At 63.1% G+C, this 23,515-nt stretch overlaps 1 protein-coding gene across 3 annotated transcripts in view; it reads right to left on the reverse strand.

Moving 5' to 3' along the window:
• The window catches only part of ADGRD1 (adhesion G protein-coupled receptor D1), a 117,559-nt gene that overhangs the window by 18,964 nt on the left and 75,080 nt on the right, over positions 1 to 23,515 (reverse strand). For all 3 annotated transcript variants that reach the window (XM_070066276.1, XM_070066275.1, XM_070066277.1), the window contains 5 exons: positions 14,322 to 14,395; positions 12,424 to 12,547; positions 3,491 to 3,594; positions 2,490 to 2,601; positions 1,401 to 1,554 (listed from right to left, as the gene is read on the reverse strand). In XM_070066276.1, coding sequence (XP_069922377.1) covers positions 1,401 to 1,554; positions 2,490 to 2,601; positions 3,491 to 3,594; positions 12,424 to 12,547; positions 14,322 to 14,395 — 568 coding nt within the window. The remainder of the gene's footprint in view (positions 1 to 1,400; positions 1,555 to 2,489; positions 2,602 to 3,490; positions 3,595 to 12,423; positions 12,548 to 14,321; positions 14,396 to 23,515) is intronic.

Here is a 23,515-nt window from a genome sequence, read left to right on the forward strand (position 1 = left end):
GAAAACTCTTCAAGTACAATGGACGGAGTCAGAGCCGATTCACCACTAGAAGCAAAGGAACCGCAAGTCTGTGAGCTGACGGAGGCAGCGCCGGGACAGGAAGCCCCGAGGGGACGCCTGTGCACGCAGCACCAGGCCCCCGACAGCCTGACCAAGGGAAGCACTTCCACTGGTGCTGGCCTTCATACCTCGCTTCCCGGAACAGAAGAGCCAGGCAAGGTCAACACGGACACAGAAGACTTGAACACCGTGGGCCACCGTAGGCCACCGCGGCTTAAAAGGTCCCTGAGGAACACAGCACCATAAAACACCACCAACATATTTAAAATGGACAGAAATTACACAAAATATGTTATCTTCACACAATGGAATGAAATCAGAACTCAGTAATGAGGGGCCGGCACTGAGGCGTAGCAGGTGACGCCTCTGCCCACAGCGCTGCTGTCCCATATGGGTGCTGGCTGGAGTCCCGGCTGCTCCAGTGCCCATCCAGCTCCCTACTAATGCACCCGGGAAAGCAGTGGGAGAGGCCCAAGTGCTTGGGCCCCTGCACCTCATGGGAGACCTGGAAGAAGCTCCTGGTTGCTGGCCCAGCCCCAGGCATGTGGCCATTTGGGGAGTGAACCAGTGGATGGGAGATTTTCTCTCTCCCCGCCCCCCTTCCTTCTCTCTGTTTCTCTGACTTTCAAATAAATATGTAAATCATTAAAAGAAGAAATCAGTAATGAAAACAATGTGAGAAATTCACAAATATGTGAAATCAGAGCACAGTGGGTCAAAAAATTATACAATACTTTGAGATGAATGAAAATGAAAATACAAAACAGGAAACATGGCTAAAACAGTACGTAGAAGAAACATGTCTGTACACGCCTCTATTTAAAAAGAGGAAAGATCTGGACCAGAAATACTCTCACCTTAAGATCCTGGAGCAAGGAGGGCAAACCAGAGCGAAAGCAAGCACGGGGGAAATACGACAGCTACAGCAGAAACCAGTGAGATGGGTTTATCAAAACTAAGAGAAAATCGATTAAATTGGCTCTTTGAAAAACAATCACCAAATTGACAAATCAGGCCTGGAGTGTTGGAATCGTTTCCAGATGATGTGAAACTGTGGCCGGGGGTGGTGGTGGTGGTGGTGGGGGATGCTCCCCATCTTGGCCTCTAGGAGCCACCAAGGACAATACGAAGATGGAAACAGCCCTGGCCGCCTTCCCCAGCCCAGCCCCACCCAGCATCATCCACCCCCCCATCACATTCCCACCTGCCCCACCCTGTCCTGCCCCCACCCCACATCACCCACCCTACCCCAGCCCCGTCACGTCCCCACCCCAGCCCCGTCGAGTCCCCACCCCAGCCCCGTCGCGTCCCCACCCCAGCCCCGTCGCGTCCGCACCTACCCCACCCTGTCCCGTAGTAGTAGAGGTGCTTGCTGTCCTCTGACCCGAAGACGGTGACCACCATGCTGTAGAGATGCAGCCCCTCCACCAGCATCCACGCGAAGACGCTCAGGAAGAAGTAGTGCAGGAGCACGGCCAGCACCCGGCAGGGGACCTGCGTCCACGCGGGCAGGGGCTGAGACTCGCAGCCATGGCACCCGAGCCGTTGCAGCAGTCTCACCCCTGCCTTCTGCAAGGTCTAAGACTTCTTTGGTCCCCAGAGACACCTCCCCCGGAGCAAAGGGCAGGAGAACACCAGCAGGTGGGGGAGGGGCAGGTGACATCAGAGGAGATGGGGAGGAGCAGGGTGGCATCAGAGGACATGGGGGAGGGGCAGGGTGGCATTAGAGGAGGTGGGGGAGGGGCAGGGTGGCATCAGAGATAGGGGAGGGGCAGGGTGACAGCAGAGGAGATAGGAAGGGGCAGGTGACATCAGAGGAGATAGGAAGGGGCAGGGTGACATCAGAGGAGATAGGGAGGGGCAGGGTGGCATCAGAGGAGATAGGGAGGGGCAGGGTGGCATCAGGTGGGGGAGGGGCAGGGTGACAGCAGAAGAGGTGGGGGAGGTGCAGGGTGGCATCAGAGGAGATGGGGAGGGGCAGGTGACATCAGAGGAGATGTGGGAGGGGCAGGTGACATCAGAGGAGATGTGGGAGGGGCAGGTGACATCAGAGGACACGGGAGGGGCAGGGTGGCATCAGAAATGGGGGAGGGGCAGGTGACATCAGAGGAGGTGGGGAAGGGGCAGGGTGACATCAGAGGAGGTGGGGGAGGGGCAGGGTGACAGCAGAGGAGGTGGGGAAGGGGCAGGGTGACATCAGAGGAGGTGGGGAAGGGGCAGGTGACATCAGAGGAGATGGGGAGGGGCAGTGTGGCATCAGAGGAGATAGGGAGGGGCAGGGTGACAGCAGAGGACACGGGGGAGGTGCAGGTGACATCAGAGGACACAGGGGAGGGGCAGGTGACATCAGAGGACACGGGGGAGGGGCAGGGTGGTGTCAGAGAGGGGGAGGGAGCCCCACATGGCCTCGGGTGCCAGTGCCTACTCACAGTGCCCGGCTCGAGGCGGAAGCTGACGAGCAGCAGGACCTGGGCCACCAGGACAGCAAAGGACAGGTTGGCGTGGATGTGGTAGCGCTGGTTCCAGATGGTGCTGACGGAGCTGAGCAGGGAGAGGCGGTGTGAGGCCTGGTGTGGCTCAGCCTCTGCTAGTTGGCCCCAGGCTGAGCTGCCCGTCCCCACCGGAGCCCATATTCCTCCCTCCATGAACGGCCAGGGGGAGCTTGAGAAAGCAAAGCAGCTGTGGAATTCCCCGCTGCTTCCGGATGCACCCCTGGCTCCCCCCCGTCTCTTCGAGAGGTCATTCCTTCCCTCTGGTCACTACGTCCTCCTCTGTTTCTCACCTGGACCTGAGCCAGTTCCACCCTCAGGGCCTGTGTGCCAGCCGCTCCCTGTGGCCACCTCCCCCGCTGCTCTGGCCCCAAGTCTCAGCATGCAATTCCTGGGCCTCCCTGGGGCAGGTGTCCCCGCCCACCTGCAAGAAGTGGCCAGTGCCCGCCTCTGGAGCCAGGCTGCCTGGGAGACCAGTGTGAGGACGCGGGCTCGTGCTGCCGGTCACTCACTATCAGCCAGCCCCCAGCTGTCCCGGGCACAGTCGGGTGCCCGAAGCTGACTGTGCACCTGGGCACAGCAGGCCTGCGAGAGGCGGGGGAGCCAGAGACACTGTCCCAGCACCTGGCGGGGGCCCCTCCGGCACACGTTGTGCTCTTGCCTGAGACCCCCCCCCTTAGAATCCCCCAGGGGGCCGGGCTGGGGGACTTTCCGGACCTTTCCAGGTTGGCTGAATCCCACTGCCCCGACCCCACCGTCATCCCGTTGTTCCTAAGCCACCAGCAACCTGTGGCCTGTCCCTGCTGTCCCGCTGTAGGGCAGGCAGTTGCCCCGTGGGGCTGAGGCCAGAGCCAGAGGGAGGTCGAGCTGGGGCAGGGGACACTGAGAGTTAACGCAGGATGGCCAGACCTCCCAGGACACAGGGGCAGAGGGTGACTCACGACAGCACGGCAAAGGTGACCAGCGTGGCGGCCAGGCAGAGCACGGACAGCGAGCAGCCCACGTAGCTGATGGACGACAGCGCCACCTGGTGTCCGTGCGCGAGCTGTGGGCGCAGAGAGAGGAGTGGGTGCTGGGTCGACCCCAGCCTGGGACTAGAAAGGTCCCTGGTGGACGGACAGCAGAGACCCGCTGTGAGGTGGGGGCCCTCCCCAGACGGGTTGCTGCCACCGGCAGGGCCAGTGCCATGGCTGCGACCTGTGCCTCATGCATTTCAGATACTCAGGTTGCAATGCCGGTGCCTCAGAACCCTGCTGTCGCCCTGCCATCGCCTAGCCTGTTCCATCCGCACTGCAACACACAGCGCAGAGCTGGCAGCTGGAGTCTGATGAACAGCCTGGCCCTGCAGCCAGACTGCCCGGGTTCAAGGCCCAGCACAATCATGTCCTCGTGGGTGACCTGGGACCGGTGTCTCCATCAGCCGCGTGCTCGGTCACAGGTTGCCTCGGGACTCCAGGAGTGAGGCGCTCGGCGCTGGGGCCCTGCATGCACTGGGGAGACTGCTGTGTCCCCTGCGGGGGCTGGCGCCCACTCCAGTCACAGGGAAGCCCTGTCGTGTGCACGCCAGCACTCGCGGCTCCAGGGCAGGCTCTCGGCGCTGATCCTGAAGTGTGTGTACTGACTACTGCCTGCTCCGATGTCTGCTACTTTAAAAAATAATAGTTGAAAGGCAGAGCAACAGAGAGACAGAGACAGAGAGAGAAAGATCTTCCATCTGCTGGTTCACTCGCCAAATGCCCTCTGCAGCCTGCAGGCCAGACTGAAGCCAGGGGCTTGGAGCTCCGTCCGGGTCTCCCACGGGAATGGCAGGGGCCCAAAGCCTCGGGCCGTCTTCTGCTGTCTCCCAGGCATGTTAGGAGGACAGAGCAGCAGGGACCCAAACCAGGCACTCCGCTGCACAACCCCCACCCCGCCTGTCAACTGAGCCACACAGATACAAAGACAACGGCTGTGACGGGTGCTGCGGCTCTCCCCACTGCACCGCCCGGTCAGTGCTCCAACAGGCTCCAGGCCTGAATTCCCAGCTTCCTGGACTGCACCCACGGTCTGTGCCACGGCCCTGTGGCCCAGCGTGGCACCTGCACTGTTGACGTCCACACACAGAGACCACAGACCGAGGTCCATTCACCCACAGCCAGGGCGCTGGGACTCTGCCCGTGACATGGGGGGAGGGGTTCAGACTCCTGTCCCCTGGTCCCTGGGACGGGGTCAGGAGAGGAGGAGGTGCCCTGAGCAGGTGAAGTTGTGGTGGCAGTGGCACAGGCCCCGCAGTTCCACTCCAGGCAGGGGCAGGCACAGGGCATGGGTCGCAGGGAGCACGTGGGGGCCAGGGCAACAGAGCTGGGGGGGGGGCCTGTCAGCCCACTCCCCAGGGCTCGCACAACACTTGAGTCCCTGAGTTGGGGCAGCCGAGGCCCAGCTGCCCCCAACGCCCTCTCTCAGCCGAGGGCATCTCCAGCCAGCAGGGCCCCCGTGTGTGAGGCTGGGCAGGGACCCGGCTTGCGGAGCCCAGCACCTTGCTGCCCAGGGGGCTCCCGGTGTAGGGACACAGTGGATGCGTCCTGGGAGGCCCCGGGCGAGCAGAGCCAGTGTGCCACTCACTCGGGCAGCGGTGGGCACTGCACGGCCAGGCCAGGGGCTCGCAGGATTCCCTGCACCCGGCTCACCACAGGCAGAGGGGAGGGACAGCCACAGGGTCCCACGGTGTCCCCGAGAACAGGGCCGGGCCGTGCCCTACTGTCCACCCCAGAAACGCCTTTCCTCCCCCACAGCCCAGCCCTTCCTCTCTTCCCCAAGAACACTTTTCGGGCTATCCCAGGGCAGTGACCGCTGCCCCCTGAAAGCCCTGGCACATCTCACGGGGGCGTCTCCCGAGGGCATGACGTTGCCGCCCAGAGCTCCTGGGCTCAGGGACCACCCTGGGTCGGTGCCCAGACTCCAGAGCCCGGCTCCGTGCACAGAGCACCCTGTCCCTCTCCAAGGTGAGGGCAGAGCTGCGACAGCCGCACTCCCCCCACCCCCGCCCCCCGCCCAGCAGGTGGCTCCGTCAGGGCAGGTGTTCATGGGCCACCTCCCGAGCCTGCTTAGAGACAAGCCCCTTACACGGTGGGGGCTGGGCTCTCAGCAGCACCCAGGCCCTCGCCCCAGACTCCTGCCCCTGCACCCTGCTCCCTGGGCTGTATGCCGCGGCTGTTGGCAGGTCATGCGGGAAGCCGCCAGGACTCTGAGCTCGGGCACACGGTGGGGAAGTGTTGTCTTCTCTGTGGCCCTTGGAGACGTCTGGGGAACCCAAGCTGTTTAAGAGCTTGGAAAAAGCAGAGAGGCTGTGTGAGCATTGAACGCGACACCTACACTACCACCACCCCCCGGGAGGCAGCAAGCAGACTACTGGCCACCACAGGAGGGTTTTAGGAGGCCGTGGTCGCTTCCTTACACTGCAGAGGGGCTGGGGCACACGGACGCAGGAACCCTGCCCTCAGTGCGCAGCCACTCGTCTCAGGAGTTCACGGGGTGGGGGGGCATCCAACAGAGGTTAAGACACCTGCGCCCCGTATCTGAACACCGGATTCCATCGCCAGCTCGGCACCATGCCAGCTTCCTGCCAGCGCAGGGCTCGGAGGCCCAGGCAGCGGTGACGGCTCAAGCAGCGGGGTCCCTGCCTCCATGAGGGAGACCTGGGTTGTGTCCCTGGCTTCCGGCTCTGGCCCCAGTCCTTGTGGTCATTTAGGAAGTGACCCAGTGAGTGGGAGCATGCCCGATGTGTGTCTTTCTGCCTCTTAAATAAATTTTTTTAAATGGCTAAAAATACACAAATACAAGCGTTTGGGGACCTGGCATAGTATACTGTTCTTGGAAACCAAGGCCCAGTTCTGCAGCAGCCACTGAGCTGAAGTTAGCCCACAGAACTGATGGACAGGCCGCACGTGTGGCCCTGAGCCCCTGCACCCTCACGGTGCCCTGCCCACCCCCGTCCTCACTGCCCACGTCACCTCACGTTCCCCCACCCCGCCACGCAGTGGAGCCCCTCACTGAGCTGTTTCTGTCCCGTCCCCACAGCTGCGAGGGCAATGGTGGCACCGCTGGGGACGAAGCATGCAGAGGAAAGAGCCCTCGGTCTGCTCCCCTGACCGCCACCACGCAGACTCAGCCCGCGACACTGGTCCCGCGTCTCTGCGTGGTGACAGCGCCTCGCCTCCCCGCCTCGAGACTGCAGGAAGCACGGTGGGATAAGGCGAGAGGCCGCCGCACACAGCACACCTGCTCCTCAGAACGCTCGCTGCGACATCGCCGCTTCCCTGCATCTCTGCTTGCTGACAGATGGGGACCTGGCCCTACCCTGAGGTCCAGGCCGACCCTGATCGCCACCAACCTTCCCATCACCCAGCAGCATCGTTACCCGAACTTACCCTCAGCCAGTGCCCCCAGAGGCAAGCCTGCCGTCAACCGGCTATCGTGAATCACACCTCTCTGGAGCCAGCCTCAGCGTCGATCGCATTACTGTCAGTCCGTCTCCCCATGAACAAGCATCCTCAACCAACCCCACCCACCAACTTTATAACCAGTTCACCATCAGCAGCCCACACTGCACCAAATACAACCCACGTCACCATCAGCGGTCCTTCGTTGGTCATCAAAGGACCGTCAACCGACTCTGCGTCCGCCAGCTGTTCCTCACGTATTTTCCCAAGGCTGGCCTCACATGAGGCACGGGGGAGGATCCGGCCCTCCGCTGAGCAGGGCTGACAGCTGGCCGGGTAGCTTTGAAACGGTCGTGGTGACACAGGGCGAGACCAGGTGAGCCCGCGAAGTGAAGCCGACGGGCGATCAAAACGGCCTTGAAACCCAAGCCGCCTCCCGTCGACTGGGGTCTGTGATTTGCGCGGGAGTTTGGGTGACACCGAGGGGGACTTTGGGAGGGGCCGAGAGGAACCACATCAGGAGTCGGGGTCCTCAGCCCTCAGGACAGCCGTCGAGGAGCGGGCGGCTGGGGCCCCGCTCTCCTGGGGGGGGTCCTTGCTTCCTCTCTTAGCACCCCTGCCCCGAGTGTCGAGGGAGCCTGCACCCCATGTTCCGCACCCCTCCCCTGTAACTTGCAAAGCACCTCAGGACGTCGGCAGAGGGGAGACGAGTGCGGGGGCAGGGGCAAAAGCATACAAGAGGCGTCCTCGGGTCCTCGGGAGGCGGTGGGCTTCGCCCGGGCTCCAGCACTCGGGCAGGGGCTGGGAGGACAGGGCAGGGCCACTCAGCGGCAGGCCCCGGGAGCACAGGATGGGGCTGGGGGATGGGGTCTGTTTTGCCTCTGAGTCTCCTGCCAGACGGGGACCCAGCAAACCCTAGGTGCTCAGTAAGGGGACCCAGCAAACCCTAGGTGCTCAGTGAGGGAAGCAGAGGTCGGGCGTGTGCGTGCGGGGAACAGGGCACCTGCAGGAGTGGACGGTGAAGACGGGCAGTAGCCACGGCCTTCCTGGTGCCTGCTGCACACAGGCACTGGTCCTGGGATCCACCCTGCAGGAGAGTGGGCACCTGGCTGCCGTCCATGGGCCCCGCCCAGCAGAACCCCCCACTCAACACCCTGGGTCACTCTGGGCCCTGCTCAGCACCCCGGCTCACTCCAGGGCCCCCCACTCAGCACCCCTGACCAGGGCCCCTGCTCAGCACCCCGGCTCACCCTGGGCCCCTGCTCAGCACCCCGGCTCACTCCAGGGCCCCCCACTCAGCACCCCGGCTCACTCTGGGCCCCTGCTCAGCACCCCAGCTCACTCCAGGGCCCCCCACTCAGCATCCCGGCTCACTCTGGGCCCCACTCAGCACCCCGGCTCACCCTGGGCCCCGCTTAGCACCCCGGCTCACCCTGGGCCCCGCTCAGCACCCCGGCTCACCCTGGGCCCCCTGTGCTTACAGGAGAGCCACGTCTCCCAGCCTCTGCCCCTCTGGGCTCCTGCTGTTCCCCACGTGCCTGCACCATCTTTACGGAGCAGCTGAAGGAATGCTCAGGTCCCGTGCACCCGGGGCGGGCCCTCAGCTCCGTGGGCCCCCACTTCCGGCCCCGGGCAGGGGCTCCCACGGGCCGACTCCCACGCCGGGGGCAAAGCATGAGGAGCTTGCAGGCGAGGGAGCCCCCGCCCCCGACCTCGGCGCTCCAGGCTGTGTGCCGGGGCCCACACCAGCCCTCGGCCTCGCTGCCCTGCAGGAGCCTGGAGCCGTGCCTCAGTCTCTGGGCCCTTGGGGATGGAGGTGTCCCTGCCCAGCCCGGCTCATCACCCTGTGACCCTGGTCCTGGCCCCACAGAGCCAGACCCCTCCTGAGAGAGGAGCCTCTGAGGTGGGGACCCCTCCCCGGGGCAGCTGACAGCTCCCCTCTGCAGAGTGGTTCACAGTCACAGAGCAGACCCTACTTCCCGAACATTCTAGAACAAATGACAGCTTGTCGGCCTTTCCTCCCACAGCAGAGCCCAGGACCAGCTCAGACTGCGGGGCTGGGCCGGGGCCAGGCTGGCAGCAGTACCAGGCCTGCCCTCCGGGGTGCGTCTCACACCAACACCTGCTCTCCCCTCATGGGCCCACTTCGGATGTCCCAGAGAGCCTGGGGGACTCCAGGCAGGGGTGGGTGGCAGTGGGGCCCTACTGAGGGGGCTCGGTCAACAGCCCACCCCAGAGAGGTGGCCAGAGGGAGGCAGGGTGGGAGGGGAGAGGCAGGGGGCAGCAGCGGTGGGGGGGTGGGGTGGGGTGGGGGGCCTCTCCCCACAGGCTCTAGACACGTGCCAGACCACCCTGCCTGCCCCAGACCTGTGGCCACAGGACTCTCACCCCCACAAGTGCTCGGAGCTGGGTGCTCAGGGCTAAGTGCATGGGGTCGGGTGCTCAGGGCAGTACCCTCCCTCCTCTGGCCCCCTCTGCAGCCCACGAGGAGAGGGGCCTCACCCATGTTGCAGACGGGGAAACTGAGGTTCTTTATGCCCCTGCTGAAGCCCCCAGTGCACCAGAGCCCTGCTGGGGAGTGGGAGGGGGTGCTGCCGACCCCACCCCCAGACAGGCTGAATGCACAGGCAGGCACCTGCTGGAGGTTGTGTGGCTGAGGCTGAGACCCCATGGGGAGGGGCCGCTGTGACACGAGTCGTGTGCGCCCTGGCACGGCAGGTGAGGCTCCCAGCAGCCTCCCTGGCCTAGCATGGCCACCCTGCCCTTCCTGCAGCCATGTGTTGGAACTGGGCCTCGCTCCACCTCCGTCGGTCCAGGGTGGAGACAGGCCCAGGTCATGGACGCCCTCTACCCACCGTGCCGCGGCCCTGGGAAGGTGTGGCGCACCCCGGCTGCGTCCTCCCCTTCACCCCGGGGCCAGATTTAGAAACGCCAAGAAAAGCCCGGACTTTGGGGACGTGGGTGCCTGACTCACAGACCACAAACTCTGAGGCCCCTGGGCAGGCCCTGGGGGAAGTGCACGAGGCCGCCTGGGGCTTGGCGTGGAATAAGCCAGGCAACCATCTGCCAAGGAGACCCAGAAACGCCACCGCCCGCCTCAGTGGAAGGAGGAGCAGCTCACTGCTTCCTGCCCTGCTGAGTGGCAGCTGTCACCCGCGTGCTCATCAGCAGGGCCCTGGGGTCAGCGCGGAGCCGGAGCCCAGGCCCCACCGTGCAGGCGGTGGCTGCTCAGTGCGGCCTGGTCTTCTGAGAAAGCAAAACCCAGGCATGTAAAATTTAAAATGACATTTCTATTTTTGGGTTTTGAAGTATTGACAACTATTTTTGTCTTGTTTTAATTCAAAGCCCTGCGAGCTAAATGCAGTCTGCTCTCTGGCCGCCAATGGCCTCGGCCCGCGGTTCTGGCGGTTGGGGAAGCGCTTGGCCCCGCCCAGGGGCACCTGCCCCGCATGGACTCCCTGCCCACCAGGTGCAGGGCAGGAGCCGCTCTCCCACCTGGGACAGGCACACCAGCCCCCTGCACCGAGCGCCAGGGTGGGGAGCACAGCACCAGAGTCGGGCGTGGCCCAGGGGCTGCCAGTGTCCACCCCACCCCCGCACCCTCAGACACGGCCCGTCCCGTTCTGCCTCACGGCCATCCTGACACGGAGGCGCCCTGAGTGGCTGTGGCTGGTCAAGCCTGAGCCCCTCCTGTGGCCCTGGCCAGGTGGCCCCCGGCTGGGGTCTGGCTCCCTTGCACCCCCTGCCGATCGTCCTCACAGAGGACACAAGCCCCGCCCCTCTGAGGGGCCCTGGCCTGGGCTCAGCTGAAAAGGCTGACGGAGCCAGCAGGCACCGGCTTCCAGCCCGGCTCCCAGGGAGGAGGCACTTCTACCCCCACTGGCACTGACAGCTCATCCACGCTGCGGGCCCACGGCAGGGCTGCGAGCGGAACAGGACCTTGAGGGCTCTGCTGATTTTGTTTGTCCAATCCCCTCGTGGAATCCATGCCCTTGCGTGCACAGTATTCTCACAGGTCCTCTCTCTGCACGGCCTGGCATGGTCTTCTATACCTGCCTAACAGTCACAAACCAAGGTGGGAGCCGCCCGTGTGTACACGCGTGCACGAGCACATACTCATGTGTACACACACACACACTCACACACGGGACCGGCCTCACCCGGGGTTGTTCCCCCCGACCGGAGCCCAGATCCGCCCGTCTATCTAAGCTGCTGCTCAGGTAGATACCACTGTCTGCCAGGATGCTCGCCTGGAGGGAGGGGGTCTCCAGCCACGGCCCCCCGGGAGGAAGCTGGGTGCGGAGAGGCTGGGAGAGAGCTCAGAGAGGGGAGGGCCCGCTGGGACCCAGCGGCCAGCAGGTGCACCCAGCACCGCGTGAGGTGCGAGCTCCCTGTCCCGGAGCAGAGCCCTCACTGCCGAGGACTCTGCCTGTGCCGGCCCTGCCCTGGGTTGCGATCTGCCCGTGGGGGCCGCCTTCACGTCCCTGGTGCTCATGAGGTGTTCATTTTTAGCACGGATAATGTTAAGCCATTTTTAGATGAACCTTTTATGGTGATGAGTAGATGTGATTTGCTCCCACAGAGACGCCCACCACAGTCTAAATCGGTGTCACCTGTGCTGGTCGCGGGGACAGACTGCAGTGAGTTTCTGTGGTTCCAGTGCTCGTGTGGCTCTCTTTCTGCAAACCTACTGGATGGAGCTGCTTCCCTGCCCCCGCACCACTGATGCCCGGTGCACGTCTGGCCGCCCCGGACCCCCGGGGGCACAGACAGGACAGGACCGCCCCTCTGCTCTCAGCGTGCAGGGGCCCTGAGGAGGAGGCTCTGCCCACCGGCCAGCCCGACTCCTTCCTGTGCCCCAAGGCGACCGGGGATGGACCTGCTGCCTCCACCCGCCCAGCCCAGCCCTTTCCTGCCCGCGGCCCCCGCACTTGCCAGGTGCTGGCCCAGGTACTCTCTGCCCTTCAGAGGCCGCTTCTCGGACACAGCTGTCCTGAGACAGGATGGAGAGACCACCCCTCCTGTCGTCCTCGGCCACTCGCTCTCTGCACCTCCCTCCCGGCGCCCAGCTCTCTTGGAAATGGAGGATGCTTTGCTGGTGTCTTTGTTATCTCTGCCTTCCCCACTAGAACACGCTCCCCAGAGCAGCAATGTGCCGTTTGCCTCGTTCACAGCTGAGCCCCGGGGCCTGCACACATGGCATCAGTGTTTGCCAAATGCACCGTGGATGGAGGCCGGATCAGCCCTCGGGCAGCTCCCTGTGCATGCTGGGGCAGCTGTGCAGCCATGGACTCAGCAATGCCCTTGAAGCTGCCCAGTCAGTTCAGGGCTCTGGACCACAGGGCCGAGAGGGTGGGATCCACCGGGAAGACCACCCCCGTGGAGCCTGTGCGCCCGGAGCCTGCAGGCACCCACAGCCCCTCCTGCGGGCGCGGAGCCCCAAGGCCAGCTCTTACCTGCAGCGGGACCACCTGCATGAGGATGGCGAAGTTGGTGAGGTGCGTGCAGTGGCAGACAGAGTAGGTGAGGTTGCCCGCCGTGCGGGCGCAGCCCTGGTTGGACCAGACCCCTTCTCCGGAGCTGGGGACAGAGGAGATGCAGTCAGGGGAGGCGGCACTGTGCCCTTGGTTGGGGACCGGCATGCAGCTGTCCCCAGCTGCCCTGCAGGGTGGGGCTCCCCCTGCCCGCACCCCAGGGGAGGGCTCAGCAGAACACACCCGGGGCAGGAAGGGTCTGGGGCTGGCCAGGCCCGAGGAGGCCGGGGGAGGGGCTTCGGCACGGCCACCGTGGGAGACTGGGACAGCACCCGTACAGATGAAACTTGTGCGGCCATGAGCCCACCTCCGGCACAGCCGCTCAGCCAGGGCGTCCACAGGAGTCCGCGTGCGGCCAGAAAGCGTTTACACATGGGGCAACGCGAGCACGACGCGGGGCGGGTGAAGGTGACTGAGCACCACCCCCACCCGCGACCCGCGTCTGTCGCGTGCAGAGAACACGGGAGCAGGCACAGCCTGCGGCAAGCAGCCCCCACGAAGCCTCCACGCGCTTCCTCCACACAGTGGAGGCGTCGGGATGACGTAGGCCGGGGCACGTTTGCTTTAATTTCAGTGTTTTATGGCTTAAATGAACTCCGTGTGGATATTCCACTCGCATAATTTCTTAGAGTATAGAACTAGACCCAGGGCCAGTGCTGTGGTGTAGCAGGCTAAGCCTCTACCTGCGGTGCCGGTTTGAGTCCCGGCTGCTCCACTTCCACCCTGCTCCCTGCTGATGCCCCTGGGAAAGCAGTGGAGGACGGCCCAAGTGCTTAGGTCCCTGCACCTGCGTGGGAGACCCAGAAGCTCCACAGCCCGGGGCTTTACTCACTATGCCACAGCACTGGCCCCTAAAATAAATCTTTAAAAAAAAATACATAGGTGGGGCCAGTGCTGTGGCGTAGCGGGTAAAGCCGCTGCCTACAGTGCCCGCATCCCATATGGGCATCGGTTTGAGTCCCAGCCGCTCCACTTCCGATCCGGCTCTCTGCTATGGGAAAAGCAGCAGAAGGTGGCCCAAGTCCCTGGGCTCCTGTGCCCACTTCTGGTGGGAGACAGGGAAGAAGTTCCTGGCTCTTGGCTTCGACCTATTCCCACCCGAGCCTGAGAGACTGTGGCCATTTGATTTGGGGAATGGACTGGTGGACAGAAGAGTTCTGTCTCCTCTACCCCCTGCTTTCAAGTTAAAAAAAATAATAATAAATCTTTTAAAAAGAGGGTGGTGGAGAGATGTGGCAGGCAGCCCCACGGGCCTCCGGAGCAGGCCGGAACAGCGCCCGGACAGGAGGCAGCGCGTCGTGCCGGAGGGGGCTGGGTTTCCTAACGACACAGCAACCTCGCTGTACACGCACCTAACCACAGAGCCTCCAAGCAGGCTAGAGGAAAACTCCTGGGCACAAGGAGAGAGACAGAGCCGCCGTGGTCAGCAGAGTGGACTCCGCTCTCTTCACACCCCCGGTCTCTGGGGGAGTCGGTTCCGGGACCCCTGTGGGCAGCTCAGATCCCGCATATAAAATGGCAGGGCGTTTGCACAGAACGAGTGCCAGGGTGGCAGCCGACGTGTCAGCCAAGAGCAAGCTGCTTCCCCAGCCCTCCCAGGGCTCGGCCAAGATGTCAGGACCCCGCCTCCCCTGCACATCCCCCCTGCCTGCCCCACGGCCGTCGGCTCTAAGAGGCTGTCCCCACCACGCGGGCGACAGCAGGTCATCTCTAACAGGTCCTGTCCCATCTGGAGCCGTCCCAGCATTTATACGATGCAGCTGCCGGCTCCCAAGCCCCAGACGGAGACCCCAGGCACCGCCCTCCCTCGCAGGCCGTACCTGAAGTCCAGGAAGGCGCAGTACAGGAAGACATGGTTGCTCCCGTTGGTGGCCGCGCTGTACTGCTTACGAGTCTGAAACACAAGAAAACGGGCTCTGTGACGTGTGCAGAAGCCCACGCACGGCACAGATGTGGAAGTGGGCCCCTCAGAGCCCGGGGGCCACGTCACAGCGGCCCACACACCCAGGTGCCCCCAGGGCCTGGCTCCCTCCCTCACCTGGCTCCGCCCCTTCTCGCTCAGTTCCCCGAGGGACGGTCAGTGCTCAGCTCCCTTCCTCCCTGTGCGCCCAGCAGCCCAGTGGACCTCGGCGGACAGCCTGGCTCACAGCAGGCGCTCACTAGATGCCGGATGCCAGCTCAGGGTGCTCTGGCGTCGCAGCGCTGGCCTACAGAGGGGCATGGCCACCCCAGGAGCCACGGCCCCAGGCTCAGGGAGTCAGCGACTCTGCCGGGAAACCATGGCGGCCCCGCAGCAGCGTGGGGCCTGGGATGAATGGCGGCTGACAGATTCCCAATCAACCTCGTCCGGCACCTCCTTCTCCACTGCCCAGCACTCGCTGTGCTCTGACCGTAGACGCCGCGGCTGGGAGCCTCGCTGCTGGGGAGGCCCTTCCCTCCCCCTGGGCTGACGGCCATCAGTCCAGTCGGCAGCACGGTTGGCATCTCCCTGCTGCTCCTGCCTGCTCTAAGCTCCCCAGCGCCTCCCGCGGGCGTCAGGCGGGGCCCCGGCAGGTGCCTCTGAACCCCGGCAGAGGCCTGGGCTCGCCGTGTCTGCCCTCATGCTCCCCTGTGCCTGGCAGCTCCTGTGAGCGCTCCAGTCACTGGTGTGTCTACAAACACGAGGCAGAACGCAAGGTGGGCAGGCAGATCGCTGATTTCCAAGGGGCACTTCCGGCGCTCAGCTTTAAACGCTGCCGTGCACCGCGCCACGGAGACACGGGGCTCAGAAGCAGGTGCACCAGCCTCCGCTGGCACGCCTGGCCCTCGGGGAAGCCTCCTCCACCCTCCGTTTCTGCCGAGAAGCTGAGGGCCCAGAACAGGGTCCCTGGGTCCTGGCTGCACTTTGTAGGGGGCTGTGTCTGAGGTGCCCGCCTCACAGAGCAGCCCCCCGCACGTGGCACAGCAGACCCAGGGCCCAGGACAGGAGCAGAAGTCCGGGGCATGGGGCCAGCGCCTGGGCTCCTCTCAGCCCCCGATGGCCCCCTCCCTACTTCCCAATGCAGAGCCACTGTGGAATCATGGCCACGGCACGACCGTGTCTACCTGCTGGCTTGTGCCAGAGGAGCAGGGGCTGCAGACCTGCAGCACCGAGCTCACATAACAGAAAACAGCCCAGCATCTGCGAGGGGCGGCCTTGATGCTTCCTCAGCCCAGGCGGCCTTGGGCCCAAACCCTCAGCCCACACAGCGTCCTGGGTCGTTCCTAGCAAGAAGGTGTGTCTGTGTTACTTGTGTCGTTTACAGGAAAATGCTACACATGCAGTGAGCCGAGGAGCCGGGACCAGGTTCTCACACGTCCGCCCCCAAGTGCCGGCCTCCCGGGATGCAGAGCCAAGGCTGGGCTGGGGGCCTCTGCAGAGGGAGTTTGAAAACCAGCCAGCCTGGGACAAGCCCATGGTGTGGTCAGAAAGAGGTTGCTGGGCCCAGCCAAGGTCGCCCCAAGGACGTCAGCGGTTCCATCGCGGGTCCAGCTCCTGGGCTGGAAAGCAAAACCCTGCTCCGGAGTCAGCAGCGGCCGAGGGAATGCTCTCCACACGTCTGCAGAGGCGAGGCCCTGGGGTTCCGCAGCAGGACGGGGCAGGCGTGGTTTTAACCCTCGAGGAGCAGGCAAGAGGGGGCGCTGGAGGAAGACAACTCCCACCGGGGCCTCTGAGACCCTGTGCGCAGGAACCCTGCTGGCCTTGCATGGGCAGAAGTGAAAGGCCCTGGGGGGGGGGGCGTGCTGGGTTCTTGGGACAGCTGCACCCCACACGGTGCTGGGTTCGAGTCCCACCTCCACCCTCCACCCCAGTTTCCTGCTCATGCACACCCTGGGTGGCTGCAGTGAGGGTTCCAGTACTTGGGTCTCTGCTGCGTTTGTGGGAAACCCGGGTGGAGCTCCTGGGGCCCAGCTTCTGCCTGGCCCAGCCCTGACTACTGAGAGCCTTGGGGGGGTGACCAGCAGGTGGGAGATCACTCCGTCTCGCTATTGGATTTGCTCTCTTTCAATAACTACAATTAAAATACAACTTTAAAAGAAAGGCAAAAAGCACCAGCGGAGGTGAAACCCCAGGGCTGTTCCGGTTTCCAGTGCCCCCTGCGCCTCCTCCAGGGGGACGCCCCACCCGTGAGCCTGAGGGGACCCCTGTGGGGACTGCGCACGGTGTCTCACCCAGAGAGAAGCAGGCGGGGTTCCCCGTGGTCCCTAAGCACCCCCATCCACCCCACAGTCAGCTCACAGGAGCAAGGTAGAAGTGCACTCAGACCAGGGAGTCGTCCCCGTCGGGAGGGACAGGTGAGAACAGAGCAGCCTGCGTGTGCCATTGTGTCACAGTGTGCAGCCAGGCGGTCACGGCCACGTCGGGAAGGCCACTACAGCATGACAGGGCTGGCCAGAGCAGCTGCCCCAGAACATCTGAGGTCCCGTTCTGAGCAAGGTCAGCCAAACAGGCCCACGGCGGGGAAGCAAGTCCAGTGCCTGCAGCGGGCAGTTAGGTCTCCGACCACTGAGACCGCAGTGCTGGCCTCGGGCACTGGACACAGCACACACAGCAGACAAACCTGTCACCATCCGCTCCCATCTGTCCCAGCCCCGAGTTTCCACAGGGCTCTGGAACCAGCCCAGGATTGGTGATTGGGCTGTGGCTCCAGGAACGTGGCCTGGGCTGGAGGGCTTGGCAAGGCCTCCTGAGATGTCCCCTAGGTGCCAGCACACAGTGCCCAGGAGCGGGGACCAGGACTCTGCAGCCTCTGCTCAGACGCTGGACCTTGTGCCCAGAGGGGCCCCAGGGGGCCAGGCCACCTGCTCGGGGCCCCGAAGATGCCCGGGCGTCACTCACTGTCCTGTTCTTTCTCACAGTGCAGCCACTTTCGCTCCGGGTGGCAGCGTGCCCGGCAGAGACGTCCCCAGATCTCACCTGCAGCTGGGCACGCTCCTGCGCACCGGGGCTCACGGGCCTGCCCCGGCTCCCCACGGGCCTGCCCCGGCTCCCCACCAGCACCACCGTGGGCCTGCCCTACCCATCTGTGGCCTTGGTCCTTCTGCTTCCTGAATCCCAGTCCCAGCAACGCCCCACACAGCACCCATCACAAATCCGAGCACGCCAGAGCCCGGCCCTGCAGCCCACTGCCCCTGACGCCCGCCTCCTCACTGGCAGCCCCATCCACGCTGGTTCATCCCAGTCCAGCGGCACCAGGGCTGCTGACCCTCAGGGCCACTTTGCCCCTCACTCAGACCCTCTGGAGGCTCCTTTCTCTCAGGACAGAGAGCACATGGCCCCCGGTCCCAACAGACCAGCCTGGGCCTCTCTGCCTCCTCGGCCTCCTGGCCACTCCTCGAGCCACAGGCAGGGGTCCCGAGGTGTGTGCTGCTTCTTGCCGACATCCTTGGGACTTGTCCTTCATGCGTGCCCCGGCAGCAGAGGCACGAGTCCCCAGGGAGCTGTCTCTGCCACTGTCACAGGGGCTACTGACTCAGGTGTGCGATGAGAAACGAAACTGCTGGGCCTGCACGGCCTGAGCTTCCTCTCCAACAGGTTTGCTTTCAATTTTCACTCTGTGGTTGGAAAAGTCAAACCCAGCACCCACAGCACCGAATCCAATCACTCCCCAAGCCACCCTGTGCTGATGTGTTTTCTCACCTCTGCTGAGCCACCCCGCCTGCACAGAATAGAAATCACCCCCAAATCCTGACACCGTTTAGGAACAGCAAGATCACAAAGTGGGTTGTTTACGGCATCAGCGTGGGCCGTGGGACATCCGCCTGGCTTCTCTAACAGCCGAGCGGAGAACGGCGTAGAAAAAGACCCCTGAGAGTGGAGGAGGCAGAAGTAAGTGCACAGAGACGGGCAGAGACACACGGAGGGAGGGAGGGACAGACATGGACGGACACACAGAGGAACAGGTATGGGTACATAGATAGTAGATACACAGATGTGATGGACGGACAGGCAATGATAAATACACAGCAGGTGGATAGATGATGGAGATGACAGATACAGCTAGACAGATAACAGATGATGTATGGACGCATAGACAGGAGCAGATGATAAATAGGTGATGGTAACAAGCCAATAAGATGGATGATGTACGGATCGATAGACGATAGATGAAGGAACAGGTAGATGACGGAGGGAGGGGGTGGGCGGGCAGATAAACGCTGTGAGGAGGAACCAGCGCTGAGACGGCAGCCAGCCTAGCACTGCTCGTCCTGCCGGGAGGCCGGCTCGGCGGCTCCAGAGCTGGCTGTTGGGCGGAACTCACGATGTGCGTATGCGGGGAAACCCCTCCAGGCTGACGTGTCTGACAGGAGGCGTCTCAATCCCCGGTGCCCAGAAACTCCTGGCTGACCTTTGCCCTGACGTCAGGGCGGAGACGGCTCAAGTGGCAAATGTGTCCCTGAGTTCCTCAAGTCCCCTGCCTTGGGCACCGCACAAGCGAGCAGCTTGCAGTGGGGGAAGGAGACGCTCACAAACACGAGGCCGCCGGCCCGTCACGCCGGGCTACGGCTAACAGGAGGTGTGGAAGGGCCACTGTGATTCACCCTCCTATCAGGCAAAAGAAAACCTCATCACCCAACCAATCGATGTAGAAAACACGCCAACAAGACCCAACATGTTTGTGACTGTCAGCCTAAAGAACCCGGAAACAGAAGAAAAAGTCTTCAGCGGCACCCGGAGCGCGCGTGGACGGCCACGGCCAGCTCCACGTCTACCCGGGAAGGACGCCTGCTCTCACTACAGTTACTCAAATGTGTGCACTCACAACCCCTCTGTGCAGGTCACACAATCCTCCACGTGGCTGACATGGGTTCGGCCCGATCTCGGAGTCCAGGATCAAGCCACAGAAATCAGTTGTATTTCTACATACCAGCAATGAACACGTGGACATGGACGCTGAAATGTAATAACGTGAACACTCACTCAAAAGCCAAAATACCTCGTGTCAATTTCGCATAAGGCGCACGGGCTCCTCTGTACACTGAGAAGCGCAGAATGCGAGCGGAGGGATCAGAGGAGACCGAGTAAATGCAGAGACGGTCCCGGGGGGTAGAGCACCCGGCCCGGGGGTGTCAGGTCTCCCCAAACAGCGTGCGGGTTAACGTCACCCCTGATCACCCCAGGAGCTCTGGTAGACATAGGGCGTGTGAGGACAAAGGGACCACAGCTGACAACTGTGAAACACGAGCAGTGTGACGAGAAACAACCCCCCCGCCCTGATTTCAGACTTGCTACAGTGACAGCGATCTGCCCGGCACAGCCCAGTGGCGCAAAGGTCAAATGCCGCCCAAGTAGCCGACGCCAGAGCTGCCGCTCGGTGACACTGGCTGATGTTTAAAAAACGTATTTTATTTACTTGAAGGCAGAGTTCCACAGAGAGAGGGAGAGACAGACACAGACATAAATGGAGATCTTCCAACCGCTGGTTCACTCCCCCGATGGCCGCAGCAGCCAGGGCTGGGCCAGGCTGAGGCCGGGAGCCGGGAGGCAGGGCATCCTCCGGGGCTCCTCCATGGGTGCAGGGGCCCACGGCTTTCCCAGGCGTTGGGGAACCCCATCGCAAGTGGAGCCGCCGGGACTCCGCCTGTGGGAGGCCAGCACTGCAGGTGGCGGCTTTGCCTGCTGCTCCACAGCGCTGGCCCCGGCCCTGACTTCTGACAGAGAGCAGCAGCAGCCCACGGAGGGAGGAGCGTTTGTCCCACAAGCAGCGAACACCACACAGCACACCCGAACCTCAAAGCGGAGCAGAGGTCAGATGGGAAACGAAGCCACGACTTCTACATGGACACACAGCAGAGGCTCTCGGGCCCGGCGCTCGCTGAAGCGCTCGCAAGGGTGACCTCAAAGGGACAGCCATGACATCAAAGGTCAGGAAGTCACACTTCCCCGGCAGTTATGTCCAGCTCTGTGAAAGACTCTGTCAGGAGGATAAAGAGGCAAGGGACAGACTGGGAGAAAAAATCTGCAAAACGCACAGTCGGGCCTGAGGGTGAAGCCACTGCCTGCGGGGCCAGCATCCCACGTGGGCACCAGTTTGAGTCCCAGCTGCTCCACTTCTGATCCAGCTCCCTGCTAACGGCCTGGGAAAGCAGTGGAAGATGGCCCAAGTGCCTGGGCCTTGCACCCACGTGGGAGACCTGGAAGAAGCTCCTGGCTCTTGGCTTTGGCCTGGCCCAGCCCTGGCCATTGTGGTCATTTGGGGAGTGAACCAGCAGATAGAAGACCTCTCTGAGGACAGTGCTGTGGCATAGTGGGCTAAGCCTCCGCCTGCAGCACCAGCATCCCATATGGGCGCCAGTTTGTGTCCCAGCTGCTCCTCTTCCATTCCAGCTGTCTGCTGATGGCGTGGGAAAGCAGTGGAAGATGGCCCAAGTGCCTGGGCCCTGCACCCGCACGGGAGACCTGGAAGAAGCTCCATGCTTCAGCCCGGCTGTTGCAGCCATTTGGGGAGTGAACCAGCAGACAGAAGTCTCTCTCTGCATGTGTCTCTGTAACTCTGACTTTCAGGCAAATCAATAAATCTTGGGGGAAAAACCCACACTGCTGACAGAGAATTTGTATCTGCAATAAATTATCAATTCTCAAAACACAACGGTTAAAAAAAAAAAAAAAAGAATCCAATTAGAACGTGGGCAACCATGTGAAGAGACACTTCCGTGGAGAGGAAATGCAGACTGCAAATTAAGCATAAATTTTCAGAATCGCTAACCATCAGGAAATTTCAAGTTATGACCTGATGAGAATGTCTGAACTAGAAGACCAAGCACAGCAAATGCTGGCACATGGGCCAGGACATGGCTCCCACGTCGCGGTGGGGCACGCGTCGGCACAGCCTCCGGGAAGACAGTGGGGACGCTCTCTGGGAGTGTTCGGCACTCTTGCCCTGCGACCTGCGACACGCCCACAGCATGGAGCCCAGAGGAGGGCACATGTGCACCCGGGCTCGCGGCAGCTGCATTTTTAATAGCCATCAAGACTGAAAGCAACCAGAATGCCCTTCGGTGGGCAAAGGTTCAACAGTGGTTTATCCGTGCCACGGGGGGGGGGGGGGGGGGGGCGGCTCAGTAACGAAGAGGAAGAACACGGGACAGGCAGAACGGCCTGGGAGACCCCAGTGATGTGACACTGAGGACAAAGAGCCCGCCACGCACGGCTGCCTGTTGTTGGACGCCCCCACATACGCTCTCGGAAGAGAACAGGATCTCCGAAAGGCGTACGAGACGGCATCTGGTTGCCGGGAACCAGGGATGCTGGGGAGGAGAAGCGGCGGGACAGAGACCTTGGGGTGCTCGCCGGCTCCGTGTCCTGACTTCAGCGGTTTCCATGGGCTGCGCCTGTGTGGAGTGGGCACAGAGCCCCCCACGCTCGTGGGACCCCTGTCGACTCCCTGGTCTGAGAGGGACAGAGCCGGGATTCTGCCGCCTTTAGCCACTGGAGAGCCGCGTGTAACTCCCTTCGCAACCTCCTGTGAACCCACGGTGTGCGCTGAGTCAGCATCAGAGCGGGGTTCTCTCTGGAAGACGCAGTCTCGGGCAGCAGAGGAAAGGCCCTTGATTCGGCCAGAGATCTGAGTAGTTCCGCCCGGTTGCCGCCACTGAACTCCGCCCGGGAGCAGGGAGCTGGCAGGCGAGGGAGGCGACGGCAGGCAGCAGATCACGCCTACGGGGGCACACGGGGCAAGCGCTCTGAGTCCAGGCTGGACGCTGCCCGCCTTCCCTGCCTCCTGTTGGACCTCAGTCCAGCCTGAGTCACCAGGGGAGGGCAAGAGGAGGGTCCCGGGGGTGCTTGGGAGGTCACTGCCGTCGCCCTGGGAGCCGGGAGCGTCCCTGACCACGGATCCTAACCCCATGAGCCCCACTGTGCTAGACGAGCGACCTGCAAGAGTCTGCAACAGGAGGAGGGGGAGCACGACACCCCCAGCAGACAACGCCGGGCACGCCACCGGGAACTCCCTGGGGGGCGCCAGCTCCCACAACCAAAGCAGCGTGTGGGGAGCCACGATGCACAGAAGGCACCGGGAGGAGGGGACGCCACGGCCAGCGGTCCTCAGGACTCGGGCCTGCTCTGCCCTCTGTCCGGTGAATGAGGCTCAGAGAGGCCAGGCTATGGGCCTGGCCCGGGGTCAAGGGGAAGGTCACGGGCAGGAGGTGGGGTCTGACATGACCTTACGTGCAAAGCGGCCCAGGGCTGCTGCTCACGAAGCCAGCACCAGGGAGGCGGGAGCTGACCTCTTCGGGGAGCACCGCGTTTCTCCACCTCCTCAGCGGGGGCCCAGATCCAACCCCTCACGGCCAGCGGCCACAGCTGCTGATGTGTCCAAGCGGCCACTGGCTCCAGCGAGCCTCTCTGACTGGCAGGCCCTGTCCTCGCGGCTGACTTAGGCCAATCTTCACAATCAACAGAGGCAGCCGCTCTGACCGAGCAGGCGCCGCGCTCCGTCAGCTGCTAGCCGGTGTGCATACCCGCCCTGCTGCCACGGCCTGCCTGCAGTATCTCTCCTGGGCCACCTGACCTTCGAGGCCAGGGCCAGGAAAGGGGCAATGCAGACGGACAGAGGCGCCCACCCCAACGCCATGGGGAGAACCACAGGCCCACCTCCCCGGGCACCAGTGGAGGTTGAGGGTCTCTGGGCTGAGGCAGGGTGGTGTCCCAGAAGCCCAAGCGCTGAGCCACAGAGAGAAGTGACCGGGGAGCAGGCAGAGCTGGGGGACCCACAGCCTCCCACTCACCCCCTCCCGCTGTGGACCTTGGGCCCCTCCCCACCACCCCCACACCATGTCTCCTAATCAAGTGCCCAGACGGCTAAGGGCCTCTTGTACTGAGAACCAGGGAATGTCGACTTGGATGAGAAAGGTGACAGACACCAATGGGGAGCGACACAGGAAGTGGACACCCGACAGGATTTCCAAGGCAGCCACTGGGAAGACGCTTCCAGGAGCCCTCAGAGACACGCTTGAGACCAACACCAAACAGGAAGTCTCAGTGAAGACGCGGGAG

The sequence above is a fragment of the Oryctolagus cuniculus genome, chromosome 21, assembly GCF_964237555.1.
Source record: "Oryctolagus cuniculus chromosome 21, mOryCun1.1, whole genome shotgun sequence".
Taxonomy (NCBI): domain Eukaryota; kingdom Metazoa; phylum Chordata; class Mammalia; order Lagomorpha; family Leporidae; genus Oryctolagus; species Oryctolagus cuniculus.